This window comes from Vidua chalybeata, chromosome 2 (assembly GCF_026979565.1).
Source record: "Vidua chalybeata isolate OUT-0048 chromosome 2, bVidCha1 merged haplotype, whole genome shotgun sequence".
NCBI classification, from domain to species: domain Eukaryota; kingdom Metazoa; phylum Chordata; class Aves; order Passeriformes; family Viduidae; genus Vidua; species Vidua chalybeata.
The window spans coordinates 14,161,550-14,182,531 of NC_071531.1; the positions used below are offsets into that span (position 1 = coordinate 14,161,550).

A 20,982-nucleotide genomic window follows, 5' to 3' on the forward strand; every position below is an offset into this window, starting at 1 on the left:
GGGTTTGGATTTGTCTTTTCCCAATAGGAAAATATTCCATTGGAAAATTCCAGAGCAGCTTAACCCTCAGCCATTGAAGGTGAGATATTTTGGTAGTTCAAAGATTGATTTTTCCCTATCATATTGTCTGTAATTAAGCATAATCAATGATTCACACTTAAATACACCAGTGAATTGCATTTCCAAGTGCTTTTTATTAATACTGTATATGCAGTAATAGATTTTCGATGGCGAAGAGTACATTGCTTCTAAAAAGAACTCCTATTAGTCAAACCAATACATAATAAGGTGATATTTTTTATAAACAGAGCCAAATTTGACAATCTACTCCTTTTCCAAATTCTTCAACCTTTCTACATAACACAACAAAATGTTCAAAAAAAGATAAGAACAAAAGAGAAGAAAATTTCTCTCTGGGGTCAGAGTAAACCTGCAATGAAGCTTTTTCCTGATGCAGGGGGAAGAAGGGGAGTTATGGCATTAGTCATCAGAGCTTGAAATTCCTTCTAAAAAGCTGTGAGTATGCATCAGCCATAGAAATAGTCAGGAGACAGAGCTGGCTTTTATACTGTGACATACTATTATTACAACATAATAATTATCATTATTTGGATGGAGGCTTGACTGTAAGGAGGACATAAAGGCAACACAGGCTGTGAGACCAATAAAAATAGAGCTGAGAGGAATAGATTATATCTCACAGCTGGTTTATTGATATTTATGTCACAACAGCAACAGGAACTCCCTCAAAAGGTCCTCCTAATATTAATGTACCACTCTAAAACACAGTACTTCAGGTAGTAACAGTGGCTATAAATAGCAGGTTTCAAGCCCTCACAGTCAATTCAGAGCTTCACGACACAATTAACCAACCTCTTCCCCAGGTGCCACTGCACATTTATAAGGTCTCAAAGTGCCACTGCAGAGGAGCTGCTGATAGTTGCTGGTGTGATACTCAAAGCACTTTCTCTAGAGTCAGCAGGTTCATCCTATTTCTAAACATGAAGTTTTTTTAAAGTCTCATCATGTATTTTTCCTTCTCCTTCCAAAGATTTTAAGGCCTTGGTGCCAAGATTTCTACATACAAGGTATAAAAGCCACCAATAGAAAATGAGAAGGTGGTGAAAAAAAATAGTCTGCTTATGATGGTTGAGGCTGACTGAATTAATGAAACAATGAATGTATAAATGCATCTTTTCCTTTAAGGGTCACTGATTTATCTCATGGTCATATCTTTTTAGTAGTAATTCAATGTTTTATTCACTTACCTGGCAGAGGGGTTGGTGGGTCCTTTTTATGATCCTAAAGTGCCTCTAGTTCTCCATCCTCTGACTAGATAAATCTATTCAACAATAGAGTAGTCCAATGCCTTGAACTCCATTCCTCATGTCCTTTCTATTGACCTGTGAAGTCTGCACCCATTTACTTGGCCAGTACTGTTTAACTTATTAATCAGTGACTTGGAGGAAGGGGCAGAGGCCTCCTCAGCGAGTTCACTGAAGACACAGAGCTGGGAGGAGTGGCCAATACCCCCGAGAGCTGGGCAGCCCTTCAGAAGGGAGACAGGCTGGAGAGGTGGGCAGAGCAATGGTCTGGAATTCAGAAAAGGCAAATGCAGGGTCCTGCACTGGGGAAGGACAAGCCCAGGCACCAGCACAGGCTGGGGGTGACCTGCTGGAAAGCAGCTCTGCAGAGAAGGGCCTGGGGGTCCTGGTGGGCAGTGAGCTGTCCATGAGCCAGCAGTGCCCTGGGGCCAACAGGGCCAGTGGGGTCCTGGGGTGCCTCAGGGAGAGCACTGCCAGCAGGTCAGGGAGGTGATCCTGCCCCTCCGCCCAGCCCCAGTGAGGCGTGTCTGGAGTGCTGTGTCCAGTTCTGGGCTCCTCAGGACAAGACAGACACAGAGTTCCTGGAACAGATCCAGTGAAGGGAAACAAGGATGAAGAGACTGGAACATCTCTCTTATGAGGAAAGTCTGAGGGAGCTGAGCCTGTTCAGCCTTGAGAAGAGACAACTGAGAGGGAAGCCCATCACTGCTTAAGAGTAGCTGCAGGGGAGGTGCCAAGAGGATGGAGCCTTTTTGAAGCTCTCTTCTGTGATGCTGAGCAATAGGACCAGAGGCAGAAACTGATGTACAGGAAGCTCCACCTGAGCATGAGGAAGAATTTCTTCCCTGTGCAGTGAACAAGCACTGGCACAGATTGCCCAGAGAGGGTGTGGAATCTCCTTCACTGGAGATGTTCAAGAACCATCTGGGCACAATCCTGTGCTTTGTGCTCTGGGATGGCCCTGCTTGAGCAGGGAGGGAGGCTGGACCAGATGACCCCACTGTATTCCCTTCCAATCTGACCCATTTTGTAATTCTATGACAGCCTTGATGCAATTATTAATAAGCACTGAATTACTTTGAATTAGATTTCTCCCTAAGCTTCTATGTCCCAGAGATGTGACAGCAGCCAGTTACCATAATAAAATGCACAATATCCCAAGCTTAATGTTTCCTTTCAGGATTTTTTCTGCCATTATATAACTTAATGTAACTCAGCATTATGCTACAGACTGGCTGATAGCCAGCAGCAATCTATTTTACCTGACTAGCAAGAAATGTCCCAGGAGGAGACGTCTATAAACTTGTCACTGTGGTTCTGACAGCCAGTTTCTTATATCTTACATGAAGAAAATAGCATCTTTAACAAGACTATTTTGAATATGATCTCAGAAGTACAAGAAGCTGCCTTTCCTGTGCAGTTTCCATCACGCTATTGGAACTTATTTTTAGGAATGTGATCAACTCAGAACTATTCCAGTATTACTCAAAGCAAAACAGTATAGGTTCTTTAATTAGTCACCTGCATGCCTCACCAGGGAGGACAGAACACCCACACCTCCTGCACCATGCCAGCCTCCTGTTGTCAGCCAATTTTCATAATGGCAAACAAAGTTCACCATTCAAAGTGGCTTAGACACATGACAAAGTACCAGTTTCAGTTTCATCCTTGGTTTAGTTAAGGAGCCCTCACACTGCCCACACAAATACCTAGGTGTCTTTCTATTCAGGGTTCACTTAATCAAATGCATGTGTTTTACATAAATGCCCCTGTTGCTGAACAGATAATTAGTTCTGCTCTCACAGCTTGTGGCACTTTTCTGGTTCTTCTGCAACCCCAAGCTGGAAGGCACCTGATCATCTCTCTGGAAATAGGTGGGTATCCTTTTGCTAGAAATCATGTAATGGCATTAGAGCATGGGAGAGTTTTGAGCAAGCTTTAAAAAAAGTGAAATCCTAGACTTCTGTTTTAGTACAGCTGTATTCACAAATGGGCAAACAGTAGTTTTCAAAAAGTTCAGATTTTGGTCAAAAGGTTTTGGCCTGAATGTCATAGCCCACATAACCTAATTCAAGTTTCTGCAAAAGAAGACTAAGTTTCTTAAAGGGGAGGTTTCAAAACCTCTTTAACTTCATCTAAAAGACTTTTTTGTCTTAGTGTCATATTAGTGTCATATAAATGTCTTAGATCAAACACAAAAATATGTATGTCAATTGTTTTAGAGGGTGTCTTAAAAAAAAAAAGTTTATTCAATAAATTTATCCAGCATGGAAAACATTTTGTGTTTTGCAAAGGTATAAGCAACTATAAGGGAAACCAACAGTGTAAACACTAGGACCCTTGTAATAACTTACCCGAGCAAATTCCAGCCATCGATACTGAAAACGTCTGCTGAGGTTAAATAACCTTGAATAAACCATCCTCCATACCAGGTAATTGGCAAGAGTCCTGTTAAAGCAGGCATGTTTTTATCAGACATGTAAATACATATGATGTACCACAAAGCACTCACAGCAATTGTTCCACGAACATTTTACCCGAATGCTGGAAACTTCACCTTAAAAATTAATGAGTGATGGCCAAATTGATAAATCCCAATTACATAGAAGAATCTGTATGATTGCAGCCATTTAATATATAATTGTCCCATGATAACCATCTTCTAGAGATTATTTTTAACAGGTCCATCACCTAGTACATAATTTTAGGTAATGTTTTTTTTCAAAAGGCAGCTTTCATTTTCCTTAGAAGTGGCAAGAACTGTGTTATAATAATAGCTGTATCAAAGTTGTATCCAGAGATTAACTAGTTCTTCTTTTGTAGATCAAAGTGAATGTTATCTCCCCTCATTAGTAGGACACATAAATGGTAACAGAATAGATAACAGTCCATCCCATGTACACTCTCATTATCTCATATTTGTATCTTTCATTAGAAGTTATCAATATGCTTTGAAAACTTCTACTATTCACAAAGTTATTAAAGTTTTACCATTCCTATTTTGTCAGATGGATAATTGAAATACCAAAAAGGAGAAGTATCTGTAACAAAAATCTTATAAGAATTGAGGCTGAGAGATCAAGGAAGAGCTTGTTTAAAATTCCCAGGAGATCTGGCATCCATGCCCCTTTTCTAAAACTTTGGGCACCTGACTGGAGGATTTATCCAGTCTAGATTGATCTCTCTCCATGTTCAGCAGTGGCTGTATGAGCTAAAGGTGCATTCTGAAATACACAATTCAACCTCAGTCTCAAAACAAGTTCAACAATGACCTACACTTACTACTCTCATCTTTTATACATGACATATTTTTCAAGGATGGTCATTGCTTCAAAGCTAGGATATTCAAATGTTATTTGTTCCCCACTGGAATATACACAACATTTTTGACAGGCCATAGACTTCTCTGTAGATAGGAAAATGGCTTCTATGCAACCGAGGGTGCTGTTATGGACTGTCTGAACAACTCCTGCATCTCTAAAAATCCCATTTCTGCAATCTCCTGTTGTCATAAGTGTGGGGCAATGCAGCTGTTGCTGCAGAGTCACTCCATTAGCTTCACTCAGAGACACATCCCAAGCAGCTCCCTCCTCTGAATCATAACAGCTTGGGAACACACTTTGTGGGCATGCTGTCTTCACAGCAGCATTTGCTTGAGACATAACTTCAGCTTTGCCTCTAACCAAGCTCCAGTCCACCCACACAAAGCCTTCAGCTCAAGATCTGTTGTTGCATCTCTCACTGGGTATATTTCCTCTTTTAGTACACAGATATATTCTATAGTGCACCTAAATGGCCACAATAATTGTAAAACATATCTGAAAAAAGATTTTTTTAGCATTCATAATGTACATTTATAAGATAGTACATGTCACAAGAGCCAAAATAGTTAGCTCTGTTTAGATAATCACACCATTTTAAGATAATGTTTAGGATCATTAAAAATTCATTTCAACCTAAGAAATGACACAAAGTTCAGATTTTTCCCTTAACAAGTTTCTGACAATGTGGAATTTTCTCACTCAATGACAAGTGAAGCACCCTAAAAGCACTCAGCTCTCACTGTTTTGGTAAATGTCTCGAACTCCAGGAACCTCACAACAATCTGCCTCAGATATTTCAGCAGAGCTGAAGAAGATCCAGCTGTAGCAACTTCTGCAGCATGTATACAAATCTTACAGATTAAAAGGTTAAAGTTTTGCTTCCAATCAAAAGCCTTAGGTAAAATCCTTAGCTAACTCAATCACTATCACACACCGGTTATGTATTACAATTTGATACTTAATCACAAAACCAAAATCAATTCTGTCTTTTGTGTACTTGTTTTCACACAGCAATGCTTGTCCTTACATTTGAGTTGGGGAACCTCTCTCAAACTGAGTGAATGAAAGACTGAAATTCATAAAGGCTGGGTCTCAAAAGGTGACTTATTGAAAAACAGTAATATCAACAAGAATTCAGAAATGTTTGTGTCAGGTATAAGTCATGAAGGCAGATGACAGTTGCAGGAAATATAATTAATTGGAGATTGTTTTAATTTGGGAAGGAAAAGGCTGACACATGCTAAAACCAAGCTATCTGATGAGAGTAATAATTCCAGATTGCAACTACAACAGAACCCACAATGCATTAAACAACAGGGAGTTTCCACTTGAATGCTTGTGAATCGGGGGTGGGCAACACGTGGAAAGGTTGAGGGGGTTTGTTGTCATGTGTTTGAAGCCCAGTGTGCTTTAGTTTGTTTTTCAAAACAAAATAAAATCATAATTTATCTGAATTTGTTTACTTATTTGGGAAATTATTATTTTACATTTTGGGCTAACTGTGCAAACTTCAAATAATTGTATTATTCTCAGCTGGCTTAAAAACTGACACTTTTTGCTGATAAAGTTACTACAGTGCAGATCTTGGGGTGATTTTCATCCTAGTTTCACAAATAAGTTCACTGAGGCTCAGAGAAGTTAATCTCTACACATTGAGCAAAACCCAGTACACAAATAAAACATAAAAATCCTCTCTGCTCTTTCGATGAGACCAGACTATTTGTTGCTGTAACCTTTCAGAAGAGTACACTCTATTTTAACTTCATGTTAAATGCCTGTTGCAGAAAGTGTAGGCTCCCTTCTAACCAGTATGACCCTTATTGTGACACACACTCCCAAAGGAAGTGGTAGAGAGATTGTTTGCTGGGACAGTTAAAATTATACCAGTACTCATGAATATTTACTAAAGTACTTTCTGTCCTGGCTGAGAATAAAGTAGGTTGCTCATGTAAAATTCTGTGAGTTTGCAATATTTTAATCAATAGACATGGTAGCAATTAAAGAGGACAGATTTAATATGAGATAGGTGGAAAAATTAATTGACATTTTAAGAAAAAGATCCCTCACAAATTTTAGATCTGTTTGAAAATTCTATTCAGAATTGAGTCACGAATCAAATTATAAGTACTGAAAAACTTTTGCCTCTATTGCTAGAGGCACTAATTCAAGGGAAATTATTGTAACTTCTCTGATTTTTCAGATGCAGACTAAGACCAGAAAAAAGATCCAGTGTCTCCCTCTATCTCTGCAGAAAATTCCTCATATGCTATACGAATTAGAGTTCTTCTCAATTAATAGTCCCATATTGCAAAGATATGAGAAGGTAAGACAAGGGAAAGGAGCCTACAAGAAAGCTGGAGAGGGACATTTTACAAGGACATAGAGTGATAGACAGGGGAGACTGGCTTTAGACTGAACAAGGATAGATTTATCAGCTATTAGGAGCAAATTCTTTACTGTGAGGGAGATGAGGTGCTGAACAAGTTGTCCAGTGAGGCTGTGGGTGCCCCATTCCTGAAAGTGTTCAAGGCCAGGCTGCCCTTACCCTTAAGAGTGTGTCATGACAATGGGGCTCTGAGCAACCCAGCCTGGTGCAAGGTGTCCCTGCCTGTGGCAGGGGTTCTGAAACAAGGTAATCTGTAGGGTCCCTTCCAATCCAAACCATTCTATGGTTCTATTAAACTAATTATGCATTCTGGGAGCTATGAGAATGATAAAGCTGCTTCTTTCAACAGCTGCAAAGATCTCCAGAAAGGATGCAATTTACAGTATCCTATTTATGGCCCCCATAAAGCACCAGCACACCAGTAACAGGGAAGGGATATAAGCTCTTAATTAGTGCCAGCACAGCTCTATCTCCCCCTTCACATGGCACAGCTGTACTGGAGCTCTGCCATTGCTCATTTACATCACAGCTATATGCACACATCTCTTCCTGTAATAGAGATAAACCCCATAAAAATGAATTAGTATGCTAAGAAGCTGAAGGAATCCCTGAAGACCCCTTACAAAGGTGTGACTTACTTCAGCACCTGACATGACTAAAGCTAGCTATCCCCAAGCTGGTGGAAATTCCTGCAGGCTGGTTGCTGAGCTTGGGCAGCTTTCCATGGAGAGCCCAGCTCCTGGGCTGGAGTCACAGCAGTGCCCTGGCCTGGGGTCTTCAGATTGACCTCTGGACACCACTGCACCTATTTCAAGCTCCACACAGCAACTTGATTATATGCAGTTAAGTAAAATTCTGCTAAACTCATGCTACACCATGTCAATGTGCTCTCTTACAGTAATATTGCCCCATGAATGATTTCACAGTTCAAGATTGCTCAGCAGGTTCTCTGAGGGAGAAATTTTTAATACAAGTATTGTGAGTCTGTACAACCTGCCACCTCCAACACAAAGTGCTTCTGTAGCCAGAATTAATTTTCACTCCATTCTTTCCTCCACCTGAAACAAACTTCATGAAATACTTTACCAGATCACTGGGTAAAATACTGGGGCATGAGCCATCTTTTTGTGACATTTTAAATAATACTCAGGCTAGCAGGGTGTTCATTCAGGAAGAGGACACACAAGGCACTGGAATAAAAGTATAATTTAGGGATAGCCTTGTAACTGAAAAGAATATGAACTTGGTGAAAGTACCTGCTTTTCCTAATGACACTCCATCTCCTGAAATGATGAGAAGATAATTCCCATTATGAATACTGAAGCAAATCTAAAATTTTGAAATGCTTTTCTAGGAATTTCAGGTCTAGATATTTACAGTAACAAATCAAATTCATGCTGTTTACATTAAATAAATCTTTTAAATGTCATATGGAGAATGACAAATGAGATTACCTAAAATAAAATATCCCTATTAAGCTTTCAGAGTTCACCCTACAGGGAAATGCTGAGACCTCATTGCTAGGAGTTCACATTGAGATGATTTCCTAATTTTCTCAGGCCAGATAGCAAGGGTACCTCTGGAGCAGATTCTAACACTTTAAGTAATGAACATTATCACCTAATAGATAAACATGATCTTGGTTATCAGGCCTGGGCTGTTTGGAAACATTTTACACACAAGAATTTGAAGCCTGCTTGGGTTCAGTTTAGCACTATTTGCCATTTCTAACATTTTATAATGCAAATTGCTTAGGATAAGACTGGGCAGAAAATGCCTAAGCCATTAACACCTATAAAATATGCACTGTGAATATACTGGAACTGGTTTTGCTCACCCTCTCCCCCTGACCTGTGAGGTCAGAAACCTGGTCTTGAGCTTTGCTAAAGACAGGCATTGCAATTATTTCTGGTCATTACTCAGCCTCCTTCTGCCAAGACACACAGGCTAACTTAAATTCTCTTGAATACTCAGATTTTCCTTGAATAAGAAACTAATGGAAAAAGTCTCCAGGTATTTACTCTGTAGTTACAGGATATATTTGCATCTAAGTGTATTTGTATGCAGGGAATAACAAATTCCCTGTTATCTTGCTAGATATGCATCCTCTAAATCACACATTTATACCCACTGATGTAACAAACTTTGAGTTAGAAAGCAGGGACAGCCCAAATAATTTTTAAAACTTTCTTCAACAGATTAATATTGGCAGCAGTAATGCTCCAAATCTTTTTAAAGAAAGGATATTTGATGATCTGTAGTCAAATCAGTAATTTTTATTTTTCTAATTGTTTGATTTGTGTGCTATTTTTACAGGTACTATGAATTAATGTAAGCATCCCACCACTAGTGACAGAGAGAGACAATATAAGAATAATCTTTGTCCTTTTTTTCCTGAAATACATTTGGTTGTGGCCATACTGTACAATCAGTAAAGATTGATATTTGGAGACAACATCTTAACAAAAGTTATTTTCAAGTTCAGTAACATGCCTCAGAGACCAAATTATCACAGAAATCCCTTAGATGTCGTCAGTAAGGATGTTTCAAATGGGATGGCACTTTTTCATTACTACCCAAAGCTGTCTTACTTCCCTGTGCAAAGGACATCTACCATGTTTAATTTGAGCTACCTGCATTTTACAACTATGTTCTACAGGTGTAAAGGATTTCACAAGATACAAGACCCTATAAAAGTAAGAGCAGCTTTACTGCAACCTGTGTTAACCATAGAAGAAATGTGTTGAAACTGAAAATTCTCCTGCTGTGCACAAGGTAATATCTAAATCCTCATTCAGACAAAACCAAACAGTCTGTTTGCCTAGAGACTTGATTCCAAGACTAGCTGAAACTCACGGAAAAAAAAAAAAAAAAAGAAAAAAGCCCAGCATTTGATGTCCCCTTATAAGTGTGAGTGAAACCATCATAGGATCCTTACTTTTTCCTTTCATTTTCTAGTATCCTGAATAAATCTTTGAAGTACTGGGGAACACGGACAATCACATTTTCTGAAGGACCTATATCTTTAAGCTCAGGATAGAGTTTGGTGTCAATCACCTTCTTGATGTATCCCAGCCAGTCAAACTGCAATGACAAAGAGAAGGCTGGTTAAAGCAGATTAGGGAAGTGAGATGATTTATTAACGAAGTTACACCTTTAAAACAAATGATTTCAATGCTTTACTTATTAAAAACTTAGAAACTATTGCACTTTGTCATTACATATGTTTTCAATCCTCATTAAAGTTGGAACTATATTTAAAAGAACATACACTGTAAATGAGCACACACATTCCTAATGATACTTCTTTAACATGCTGTTCTGAACACTAAAGACAGTTTTAATTATACAGGTCATATATTAAAAAAAAAAAAAATTCAGTTATCCCCAACCAACCTGTGGAATCATGGCACTAAGCTCTGATATGTTCATTTTATTGTACATCACCTCACTTGTTCGATTTTCATATGGAATCATGATCTGGTGAAGAGAAAAAAAAAATGCACAAAACCATCAAAACAAGGTTTATCTTGCAGGGACTCTTACGTCATTACCATCCTTCATAATCCCAGTGCAAAAATATCTCACCACCTGTTTTCCAAGCATTTATGGCATTAGCCTCTGTTTCTGAGGATTGCATTTACCTAGAAGAATTGGAACATAATTCCTTTACGTTCAACTTATTACTGGGGAATTTAATGAGCTGCATGTCTTCTCTGGACTTTAGACTGATTTAGCTCTGATTATGCTAAGGAAAAACATGTTAATACATAAGAGATAAAAGTACACCTTGAGCATTAATACTTATTCATTCCTTCCTATCGAATAGAAGCCAACTTCAGATTTAATAGGTCAAGTCTGAGATAGGTGCATCTTCATGACTAGAAGTGCATCTCATGTCTCAGATTTGAATGTGTTCTTGCTAGGGCTTTACTCCACCTGGGGGAAGAGCCAGATACACACAAGTTTCTCCTCATTTCACCCCACCATCCTGATTTCCATAGCAGGAAACCTGAGTATATAGGCCAGAAATGAATAAAGCATTCCCCAACCAGACCTCTCATCCAGGTGACCAGAAGAGCCAGGTCTCAAGTACCTCTGCAGTGTCCAAGCATACAGCAAAAGAAATCCTAAATATGAAACAAGTCCTTTTATAACTGACAAGAAGGACACACAAAAACTCCAAGACACTGTGGAGTTTGGTTCATAATAGTAAAACAAAGAAAGTACAAGATATAGCTCAAAATTTTCTCAGTGTTCAAGAGAAACAAAAATTCCCGATGGCAATTCCAGCCTGCTGTAAGGTAAATCCTATACAACAGGCTGCATGCTGGGCAGTCTAAAGGACAGAGATTGGCACCTGACTAACCAGACAGCTGGCACTTCTCCAGTCAAAATTCTCCAGTTAAGTGTTCATGGTTTTAGTATTGCTCAAAAAACTTGCTTTCTTTTCCCTTTCTGCAAATTTCATTTATCTGAAAAATCTTTAAACACTTCTTGAAGCCATTTACTCCCTTCCTCACAAAACTTTCCCTCTTGCTCCAGTGATTCAAACTTAATAAAAATCTTCCTTGTACACAAGCTCTCTCAAAGCATGCCACTCCTCCCTATATCCAAAGTATTCTTGCTGCCTCTTCCTGAGCATAGAAATTCTCCATTACATATGTTTACTTGAAAAAATGCAGAGGAACACAAGATACAATAAAACCCCCAGTGACAAACAGGACTACCTCCATCACAGTATGATGTTTATATAATCATTATGTTTCTTAGGGTTTATGCAACAATCCATGTCCATTGACTGATGCCTAATATCTGGACAGATGTTAGGAGGATTATCCTTACTAAAATAACCTGTAAGCAAGCATGGCTTGTTGCATAACAATGTGCATTACTGATGCTGAGGGTTGTTACATGATCCATGTCATCTTACATGGCAGCTTCACTTACATACTTTGTGGATTAATGCTCTGTAAGACACTTGTTAAGCAAAGCATTAGAGCTACCAGAGCTAAGGATACCTCTTCTTATGCACAGAACAAATATGTACTGTTTTTCAAGTGTGCTGGGTCACGAGGAAGTATTTGTGCATTAGTCCATCCATGCTAAGTAGCTGAAAATTAATATTGGGCTTGGCTTAGACATTTGACAAAATTTCATCCCTGTCAGCAGAGAGATGGAAACACTGATTGGCTACTATTGTGGGTGGCCTTTACTTCTGTACAAATACACATTAAGAAGCATCCTGTAGACTGCAAAAGCAGAATCCAGATAAAAGACATCTGCTGCATCACCTGTCCCATGCAGCAGGCTCCTATGCTAACAGGAGACCAGCATTTCACAGGGATAGCTTCTTTCCTTGCCAATATGAAGAAGGAATACTCAGCTCAGCTGGCAGTTCTGCAAACTAGCATCAAGTTTGTACCCTTACTTTTGGTGGTTTCCCAACACTGAGGCCAGCCCTTCTCTTTAGTTTTAGTAGAGATTGAAATGATAATGAACTTGCTGCTCCCATCAGTGGGATTCCTATAGCAGCCACACTGAAACAGAGATATAGAGAAGCAAAAACACTCCTTCAATCTGCACTAATCCTGTGGCATAAATTAAACTCCTTTCAAAAAAGTCACCAAGTAAATGTCAGAACCAAGGACCAGATTTAAATACGCTCAGCTTTACTAAATTCAGCTGATCCCCTAAATTAAAATATCCACTCTCCCAGACTACTCCATGAAAACACTTCAGGAGCTAAGGGTGGTACTGCTGTAAACACCACCTCTCACCAACAAGATTCAATATCCCACCTAAGTCTTGCACTGCTTTTAGACTGTTCCACAGAAAATCAGCCCAGTCTGCTTCTTAAACAACAGAGTAATATATTCTCAACACAGGTGCATGGCAGGAGCTCAGATTCTACACAGCTTCAAAATTATAGAATCACTTAGGTTGGAAAAGACATGTAAGGTATTGGGTTATGTCATATTTTTCCAGCTGCCCAGTGGGTGCCAGTGAATTTGGGTAGATGAGCTTCTGCTGGGATATTGATCTCATCACCTTTTTTGAAGGAAAAGCCCTAATTCCTTTAGGACCATCCTCAGGCACTTCCACAGTTTCTAACACATCAGCATCCCCTGTATCTCTGTTGCCATATGGATCTCCATCCCCCACCTCCACTGAGCTGGCAGACCAAAGGACCTTGCAAATACACCATCCCTTAAACATTGCCATGCCACCCCCAGGCTTGCCTCTGGTCAGCCTGGCTGACATTACAATTTAAACACCAAAGGTATTTGGCTAAGGTTTTTCCCCTGAGAATAAAATTTACAGTTTAACAATTAATTAAGGGAGAAATATTTTTCATCCTTTCTTCATCAGGATCTGCTCCTTTCATTCTGCTTCTAAAATCTCTTTGCTAATGCTGTTGATACAATGGCTCTTCATTTCGAGAAAGGCTTATATTAGGTTACCAACCTCTGCTATTTTAACTTCCAGTTTTAGAACTGATTTCATATCAGACTCGGCTCGGGAGGCATTTGCACCCAGAAGGACTGCTGTATCAACCATGAACTGCAAAAAGGCATCTCGGTACTGTAAAGAAAGAGAAAGATGGAAATGACAACAGGATTTGCTCTTGAGCAGAGTTGCAGCAGCAGACCAGAACTGCCCAGCTACAGAAAGGGGTATATTACTTTCATGCCTTAGGAACCAAGGTTGTGCTTTCCTTACCTTGAATGACAAGCAACTTGGAGAAATAACACTATAAAAATACTATGCATGACACAGACAACTGCTGTGGTTCAGGGAGTACAAGTCTCAGGAAATGCAAATGACATTTCTGGATTAGACTGACAACTTTCAGCTCTAGCAAATGGATTAGACAATGTGTAAAAATGTGCACCAGTATTTTAGGCCAACTAATACAGTAACCACCATGGGACAGAAGTACTAGTATACAAATACAAGCTTCATTTAGGAAACTTTGCAGGAGTATTTGATAGAAGTGTGTCTTCTGCTAGACCCAAATCCAAACAAAGCACAACCTTTTCTCAGTTTAGAACTCAACAAAACAAAACTAACAATGAAAAAAGATGAGGGGGGAAATGGTGGCTCTGTTTTTCAGCTGACAATACTTACAGATTTGGCTTCTGTGGTATTTTCTAGATAATCCTCTCGAGATGCCAGAGAGAGGCTTGCTTGATCAAGCTGTTAAAAACAACACAAAGTAACATTTAACAGCTAAATTCATCAGATTCAAAATAAAACTGACAAGCAGCTTTGGAAGAGTTCACATTTTTCTGCCAATTACAGTAGTTGTGTGCAAATACCCAACATATAAAACACTGCCCCAGTCTCAGTTGGACAGGATTTCAAAACAACAGGAAAATGCTATGCTGCGCTGACAGGTATTAACTAAATCACATTACTGTGGTCTGGGGAGCCTCGGCTGACCCCTGCAATTGCTAAGCCACCTAAAGAAAAGAATCACAGGTGTGATTTAGGTGTTTAAAACAGCTACATCAGTGAGTAGGAAATGCAAAAGGACTGGGCCTACAGGATCAAACCACTGGTGCTGATGACTATACCTGTTTCAGGGGTAAAGGAGTCAGCTTGGGACCACACCAGTCTAGTGTATGCACCAAATGCCCCTGAGGTGCTGGAGCACGAGAGCTGCTGTCTATCTGGGAGGCATCATCAAGTTTTTGTGACTGAAGATTAGGTTACACTTTTGAGCTTCACCCTAGACCAGCACTGGGGGCTGTACTCAGTCTTTGGAAGAGATGAACTGAAACTGAAGTGCCAGCCAGGATTGCATGCACAGGATATTGTTATGTCCCCAGTACTTTAGCTAAAGGTGTCTGGTAGTCCAGATGGATCTTTGACCTTCACTTACCTTTTCCATCTAAACATGGATCAGATTTTCTGGTCTACATTCACCCTAATATTGGAATTAGACCTGAAAGTTTGAGATTTGCATTGAGTGTTTTGAGTAAAATATCTACATGGGAATATTTGCATACTGTTTCAAATTCCTAACCAGGAAAATCTCACTACACAGCATATATTTTATAATAATTACCGGTAACTGAGATTTCCCAGAACTTTTCCATGTGATCAAGTTAGGTTAGGGTATGGAAGCCAAAGCCGAAAACTTCCATCAACCAGCTTCCAAACTCTGAATAAGATACTGATTGGAGCAGAAACAACTGATTAGATGTTCTAAACATTTTGGTTTGATGCTGCAATTGTTTTTAAAAGATAAGTCTAGTGACAATAGACTGTATTTATTCATACAATTCATCTAAGTCTTATTTAATCTAAATACTTTAGGTTAGGTGATTTATATTTCACATTTTCTATATGTGAAAAATAAATAAAACTTAGAATTTTAAGTGAATGAATAAATGTAATCTTTTCCTCTACAAAACAAACCATCCTCAGGAAGGAGTAATTGTGATGCTCAGTGCAATTCTGATTCTTTGAAAAACAGCATCACTTTCTTTTCTCAGCACAATGATGCAAAAAGAATATACTCTTATGCTTTTTTGTACATGCGTCTTTGCAGTAGTTTACTTCAGATTATTTGAGGAATTTCAATTATGTGACTGTGAGATTAAATGCTCATTCAAATTCCCTGGTCTAAAGAATTAGATTTGACAGCACATTAAACCAAGAGAGCACAAATATGAGAAGCAAACAAAAATTGTTAACCAACAGCTTCAGCATTCATGGAAAAAAAAAAAGAAAAAAAATCATGTTGAATGCTGAACAAAGTTTTATTTGGAGTGTTCACTTCTTTTATGACCCATTGATGATTTTGCAATGCTGAACAAAAATAATTTTGCAATAAAGCCATTTTTACAAGCAGATTGAAATACACTGTGGTACATCTACACCCCAGGGAATTTGTTAAAACATGGACAAAGTAGAGCACTGGCTGATGCATTCTGCAGATCAAGGTCCTAATCAAATTAACATCAGAACACCCTACAGAATAATACGTCATTCATAGCACGTAGTGCTTCAGTTAGATATTTAATTCCTAGGTGCCCCTAAGCATAGTGAATGAAGGTACTGCTGGTTGTAAATCATTTCCAAGAGACCAGCAGTGAGGGTGTTCCTGCCCAGCCATTTGCTGACAGGTGACTTGAACTGAAATATTATGACAGGAGACACTCAGATAAACATCTCCCTGATTCTACAGCTTCAGTTCTTTTGAGTGAGTCTCCAGCTGAAGAAAACCTGACAGGATCTCAACAGCACTGTAGCAGAATGAAACCTTTAATGCAGCAAACTGTTGATCTGCTGTTGATTATTCAGGAAAATGTCCTAGAGATGAAGGAAAGTTACCCTTCAATTTTATGCCAGTTAAATGCCTCAGTCAAAAGACATATGGAAGAACTGACTTAGAACTGACATCTGCTCCAGTACCACCACAGTCCCTAAATACAATGTATTCTTGGCTACATTCCTACAGCTAGCCAAGATGCCAGCAAAATAAGGATCTTAAATCCTTTTTTTGCTGTGATGAATACCATAATAACTTTCTTATGTGTTCCTTCTCTCTTGCCTTCATGAACTATTTTCTTGTAACCATGGAGGGAGGGTCTGCTCTGGCTTCTCATCTGAAGTTCTTAAACAACAATGCATTTGGCCTAGGCACTCAGCCTTGCCACAGTTATACAATTTTACTTGGAGTTTTGTCAGACTACAGGCAGGCAACATTTCTTGAGTCTTTTTCTTACTAAATTGTTATTTAATGCCATGCATTGTAACAATTTGGTTATGTTTTGGTCTAAAAGCAATTTCAGGAAAATTTCAATTGGTCTAAAAGCAATTTCAGGTCTAAAACCATTTCAGGGAAAATGTCAATTCTCTTATTTCACACTTAAAAGCACTTGGGATAAATATGTGTTGTAAGGTGCTGTATAAGCACCAGATTAAGTGTTTCCATCTCAAGAAAAACAGCTCAAGTTCAAAATATCTGCTACTGATGGACCATTTTTCATCCTCACAGACAAAAAGCCTTCTTCATGCAACTGATGAGTCATAAGCAGCACACAGAATTAGATATTGAGTTCTTATTCTCCTGCACATAGACCCTGGCTATTGGTCTACTGGGACATTTTTATGTTTTTTTTCCATTTGAAAGAAGAAAACCTGTACAGAAATACTTTTCAGTAGCATGTGGTTGCTAGTGACTTCTACATTCCCATAAACAGGCACCTACATACATCTGTAAGCCAGTAGATAATAACAACAACAATCAAATGTAAACATTTGGTACGTAAACATGTTTTTAAAAAAGAGACCGTCAAAATACCAGGCAAAGGAGCCTGTTAGAAATGCTGTGCTCTACCTTCAGGATATAGCGATGGGAGATTTTGTCATCGGCAGCCACGTACAAACGGATGAAGACAGAGCTGCTGTATTGGCCACGAAGAGTTGCCAAGGCTTGGACCAAGCTGAACCTCCTTTCTGACCACAGTCCTTCAGGTCCAATATTGGATTCCAACACAGGCCAGCGGAAAGGTGAATGCTTCAGGATACTTAACAGGGGTTTCACATCAGCTTTTTCAATTTTATCTGAAATGTCAAAGTGTGACAACAATAACATTCCAGACAATTCAACTCCAGCAGCAGCCACACAAGACAAAGATTTATTGGTATTGATTGATTTCCAGGCAAGGCAATCACAATAGCTGAAACTCAAAGCCTCTGCTCTACCTGTGAGCACAGCAGCATAGCAGTCCGACCCTATTTATCTGTATCAAGAAAAAGAGAGGCAAGTCAGAGCCTTTCCAAAAAAGCAAAGGCTGGAATTAGGTAAATTAAAAAAAAAAAAAAACACTCCTTGCTTAGGAACTAGCATAGAAATTTCACTGGTTTTAGGGAAATTTCGGGGGTTATTGCTCATAATCAAAGCCAGAGGGGCAATATCTGGGCACCAAGGCTGTAGAGCAGGCTGTCTCACTTGCTGGCAGTCTGATGGGCCATGCTGTAAGAAAACTGTGCAGGAAATAAATCCTCAAAGAGTCAGAAAGACAAAGGGGACTTCCAAGCCTTCTTTCACCTGTGCAGCTGCCTAAGAGTAGTGATATATCCTGAATTAGTGAACATTACCTTACAGCAGCATTTACAAGCTGAGGAAAAGCACTCTGCAGACATGGCTAACTTGCTTGACATGCAGATACCAAAGCTGAAGAGTCCAGGGCTGTCTATACCCAGCCCTGGGGTAGAGTTTCGATTAAACAGATTTAGAGAAATGTAGAAAGTGATGAGCAAAGGACTCTTGAAAATATCAGTATGAGAATTTCATCAGAGGGTTCCTCTGATTTAATAACCCCAGGCACTAACCCCACAACCCTGGGGCACAATTTAACATCCTTTTGCACAAATAATATCTCTTCACAGTTCTGACAAGCAGAGGTTTCTCTAAAACTGACTTGTGCCTGAGTGTACCTCAGTCTCAATTCACAGCTTCAGATGTGTAAAAGATTCTCAACCCCTGCTGAATCCATATCAACAAAATCCATGCATCTGCACAGAGCTTCACAGAGCTCTGCAGAGAGACAAAAGCCTGCCTTTATAACTGCAGGGAATGCATCTATGCCCTCCTCAAATCAATCTGCTTACCCTCATTCATGCAGGATGCATAAAGGATCTTGGCCTTCTGTACAGCTTCACTGTCTCGTCTTTTGCTGATGGGTTTCTCTAACAATGCTGAAAAAACAAATAATTTTTTTTCAATACTTTGGAAAACGTAGACACTGCTTGCCTGTTTCAGCATTTGGTGTAATCATAGGATTTGTTTAATTAAGTATGAGGCTCCATGTGTACTTTCTTAAGTACTAGCACAGACATAATTCCAACTTTTTCAATCCCCAACAGAGAAGGATTTTTTATTTATTTATTTTAAAGAGAACTGATATAAAGCTAAATGATAGATGCAGCTTGTTACTCATCCTCACAACCAGCTACCCTCAGCAAACTGAGGTGACAGGCAGTCATGGGGTGAGGGTGGGAACCAAGACACGGAGCAGGGAGTCAGAAATTTTTTCAAGTGGCTCAGCTTCTGGTGCTGGTACATGATGAAATCAGGACCCAACACAGAAGGTTACAGGATCCCAGGAGCACGCTGTAAATCAGCCACTATGCAGCTGCAGATACAAAGTACTGGCTAAATGTAGAGGCAGCTGAGCTTCAGAGAGATATATCAGCTGGGGTGCTGCACAGCACAAGCACTTCCATGGCCAAGAGAAGAAGGCAACTCTTGAGCACAGCACAGGAACAGGGCTGGCAAACTCTGTTGGACATCATTTGATTTTGCAAGACCTAAGCAGGTCCTGCACAGCCTTACCTTAATGTTACTGGGACCACTGGAAGGAGTAGCTTTGGTGGTATCAAGTCCCTCCTGTGGTGTGCTCAGCCAGAGATAAAAAGCCTTGAAAAATTCAAGACTCCCTTCCCTGCACCAAAGTACCACCCAGGGCTCTGGGTTTGAAATGAGCAGAGGCAGCACAGTGCAAGTGTGCTGAGAATCATGCCCCACACAAAAGGGGGAACAAAGAAAACAAGAGTCCCAGAGGCCTGTGAATGCAGAGAACCACTGAGACTCCATAACACCAGCCATGGCAAGACCAAACAGCTCCCACAGAGAGCTGGATCAGGTTCAAAGCAATGTTATTCCTCTGCCAGGACTGGCTGGGGACATGCAGGGTACAGAAGAGGTGGTGGCACTGCCATCCAAAAGCAGCATCCTCCTGCAAACAGTGGAGGCTGCTCACTCTCCAGCCCTGCTCTTTCCACCCTGCAATGTCTCCTCTCCAGGGAGGCAAAAGGTGGGTGCAACTGCTCGGTTCTTCAGCTCAGAACAGCCTGGGTTTGCACAGCTTCTCTCCGTATTAGGAGCTCACTGCTTGAGGCAGGATCTTAAGGCACTTATTTCCCAAAATTTCCCTAGCTCCCTGAGGAACCAGCCATGCTGCACCTCTTAAATATTCCCCACCTGAACTCATGTGAGCACTCAGGGGACCAGAATGCAGACCTCAAACTGTTTATTACTTTATTACTCAAGGAATACCATAGTGATGAGCAATGCCCTCCGACCCCTTTTCTCTCCCTCCGACCCCTTTTCTCCTTAAACAAACAAACAAAAAACCCTATTGCCCAATTCTTTTGCTTAGACACAAGAGATTGAATGAGATTATTCCCTCTTAGATATTAATAAGCTTTTTCCATAAAAATACTTTTGGAGAGGATAGCTTTGGTTTCAAATCCTCAAATATTTCCCAATTTCTTAAATACAATATAATGCAAATCATCTATATATATGTTCAGTGTGTACAATTTGTAGCAGCATAATCAGACCTGTTCACATTTTTTAAATGACATTTTGAAAGAAATTATAAATGAATCCTTCATAAAACTAAGGATGAAAAACTACCCTCTCATTAAAGCCATTACAATAATTTCTGTCCTCGCCAGTGAGCTGTACAACCATGAAATTTTGAAGCTAATAAAATCCAATGGCTAAAGCTCAAGAGAGAAACAATTTATACAAGCCAATAAAATCAACTCTAGAAATCCAACTAGAGTTGTATCAAACTAGAGTTGTACCAGGTCTGATTTTAACACATCAAATTGTGTTAAAATCAGACCTGGTGTTTTCCCATCAAACCATTTCATTAATGTGACATCTACCCCATCTCACTACTGCAAAGAGTGAGGTGAGGTAGATGTTGCCAACTTGTTCAGAATTCTTTTATGAAGACAATTCTCAGTTCTGATAACACAAAATCCAGTGATCAAATGTGAATGACTCAATAAGATGCTTGAATCCTGTGGACACTGAAATAGGGGATGAAGACCATCCATGGATGGTCTTTAGGCTATGGAGATTTCCCAGCCTTAACCTCAAGTTTTCAGAAAGATTTAGAAGCTCAAACCTGGA

At 39.6% G+C, this 20,982-nt stretch overlaps 1 protein-coding gene across 3 annotated transcripts in view; it reads right to left on the bottom strand.

The window, feature by feature from the left end:
• Positions 1 to 20,982, bottom strand: part of PHEX (phosphate regulating endopeptidase X-linked) — a 109,413-nt gene that overhangs the window by 53,900 nt on the left and 34,531 nt on the right. For all 3 annotated transcript variants that reach the window (XM_053936712.1, XM_053936711.1, XM_053936714.1), the window contains exons 4-10: positions 18,666 to 18,752; positions 17,389 to 17,615; positions 14,166 to 14,234; positions 13,503 to 13,619; positions 10,431 to 10,514; positions 9,973 to 10,118; positions 3,680 to 3,773 (exon numbers count right to left, since the gene is read on the bottom strand). In XM_053936712.1, coding sequence (XP_053792687.1) covers positions 3,680 to 3,773; positions 9,973 to 10,118; positions 10,431 to 10,514; positions 13,503 to 13,619; positions 14,166 to 14,234; positions 17,389 to 17,615; positions 18,666 to 18,752 — 824 coding nt within the window. The remainder of the gene's footprint in view (positions 1 to 3,679; positions 3,774 to 9,972; positions 10,119 to 10,430; positions 10,515 to 13,502; positions 13,620 to 14,165; positions 14,235 to 17,388; positions 17,616 to 18,665; positions 18,753 to 20,982) is intronic.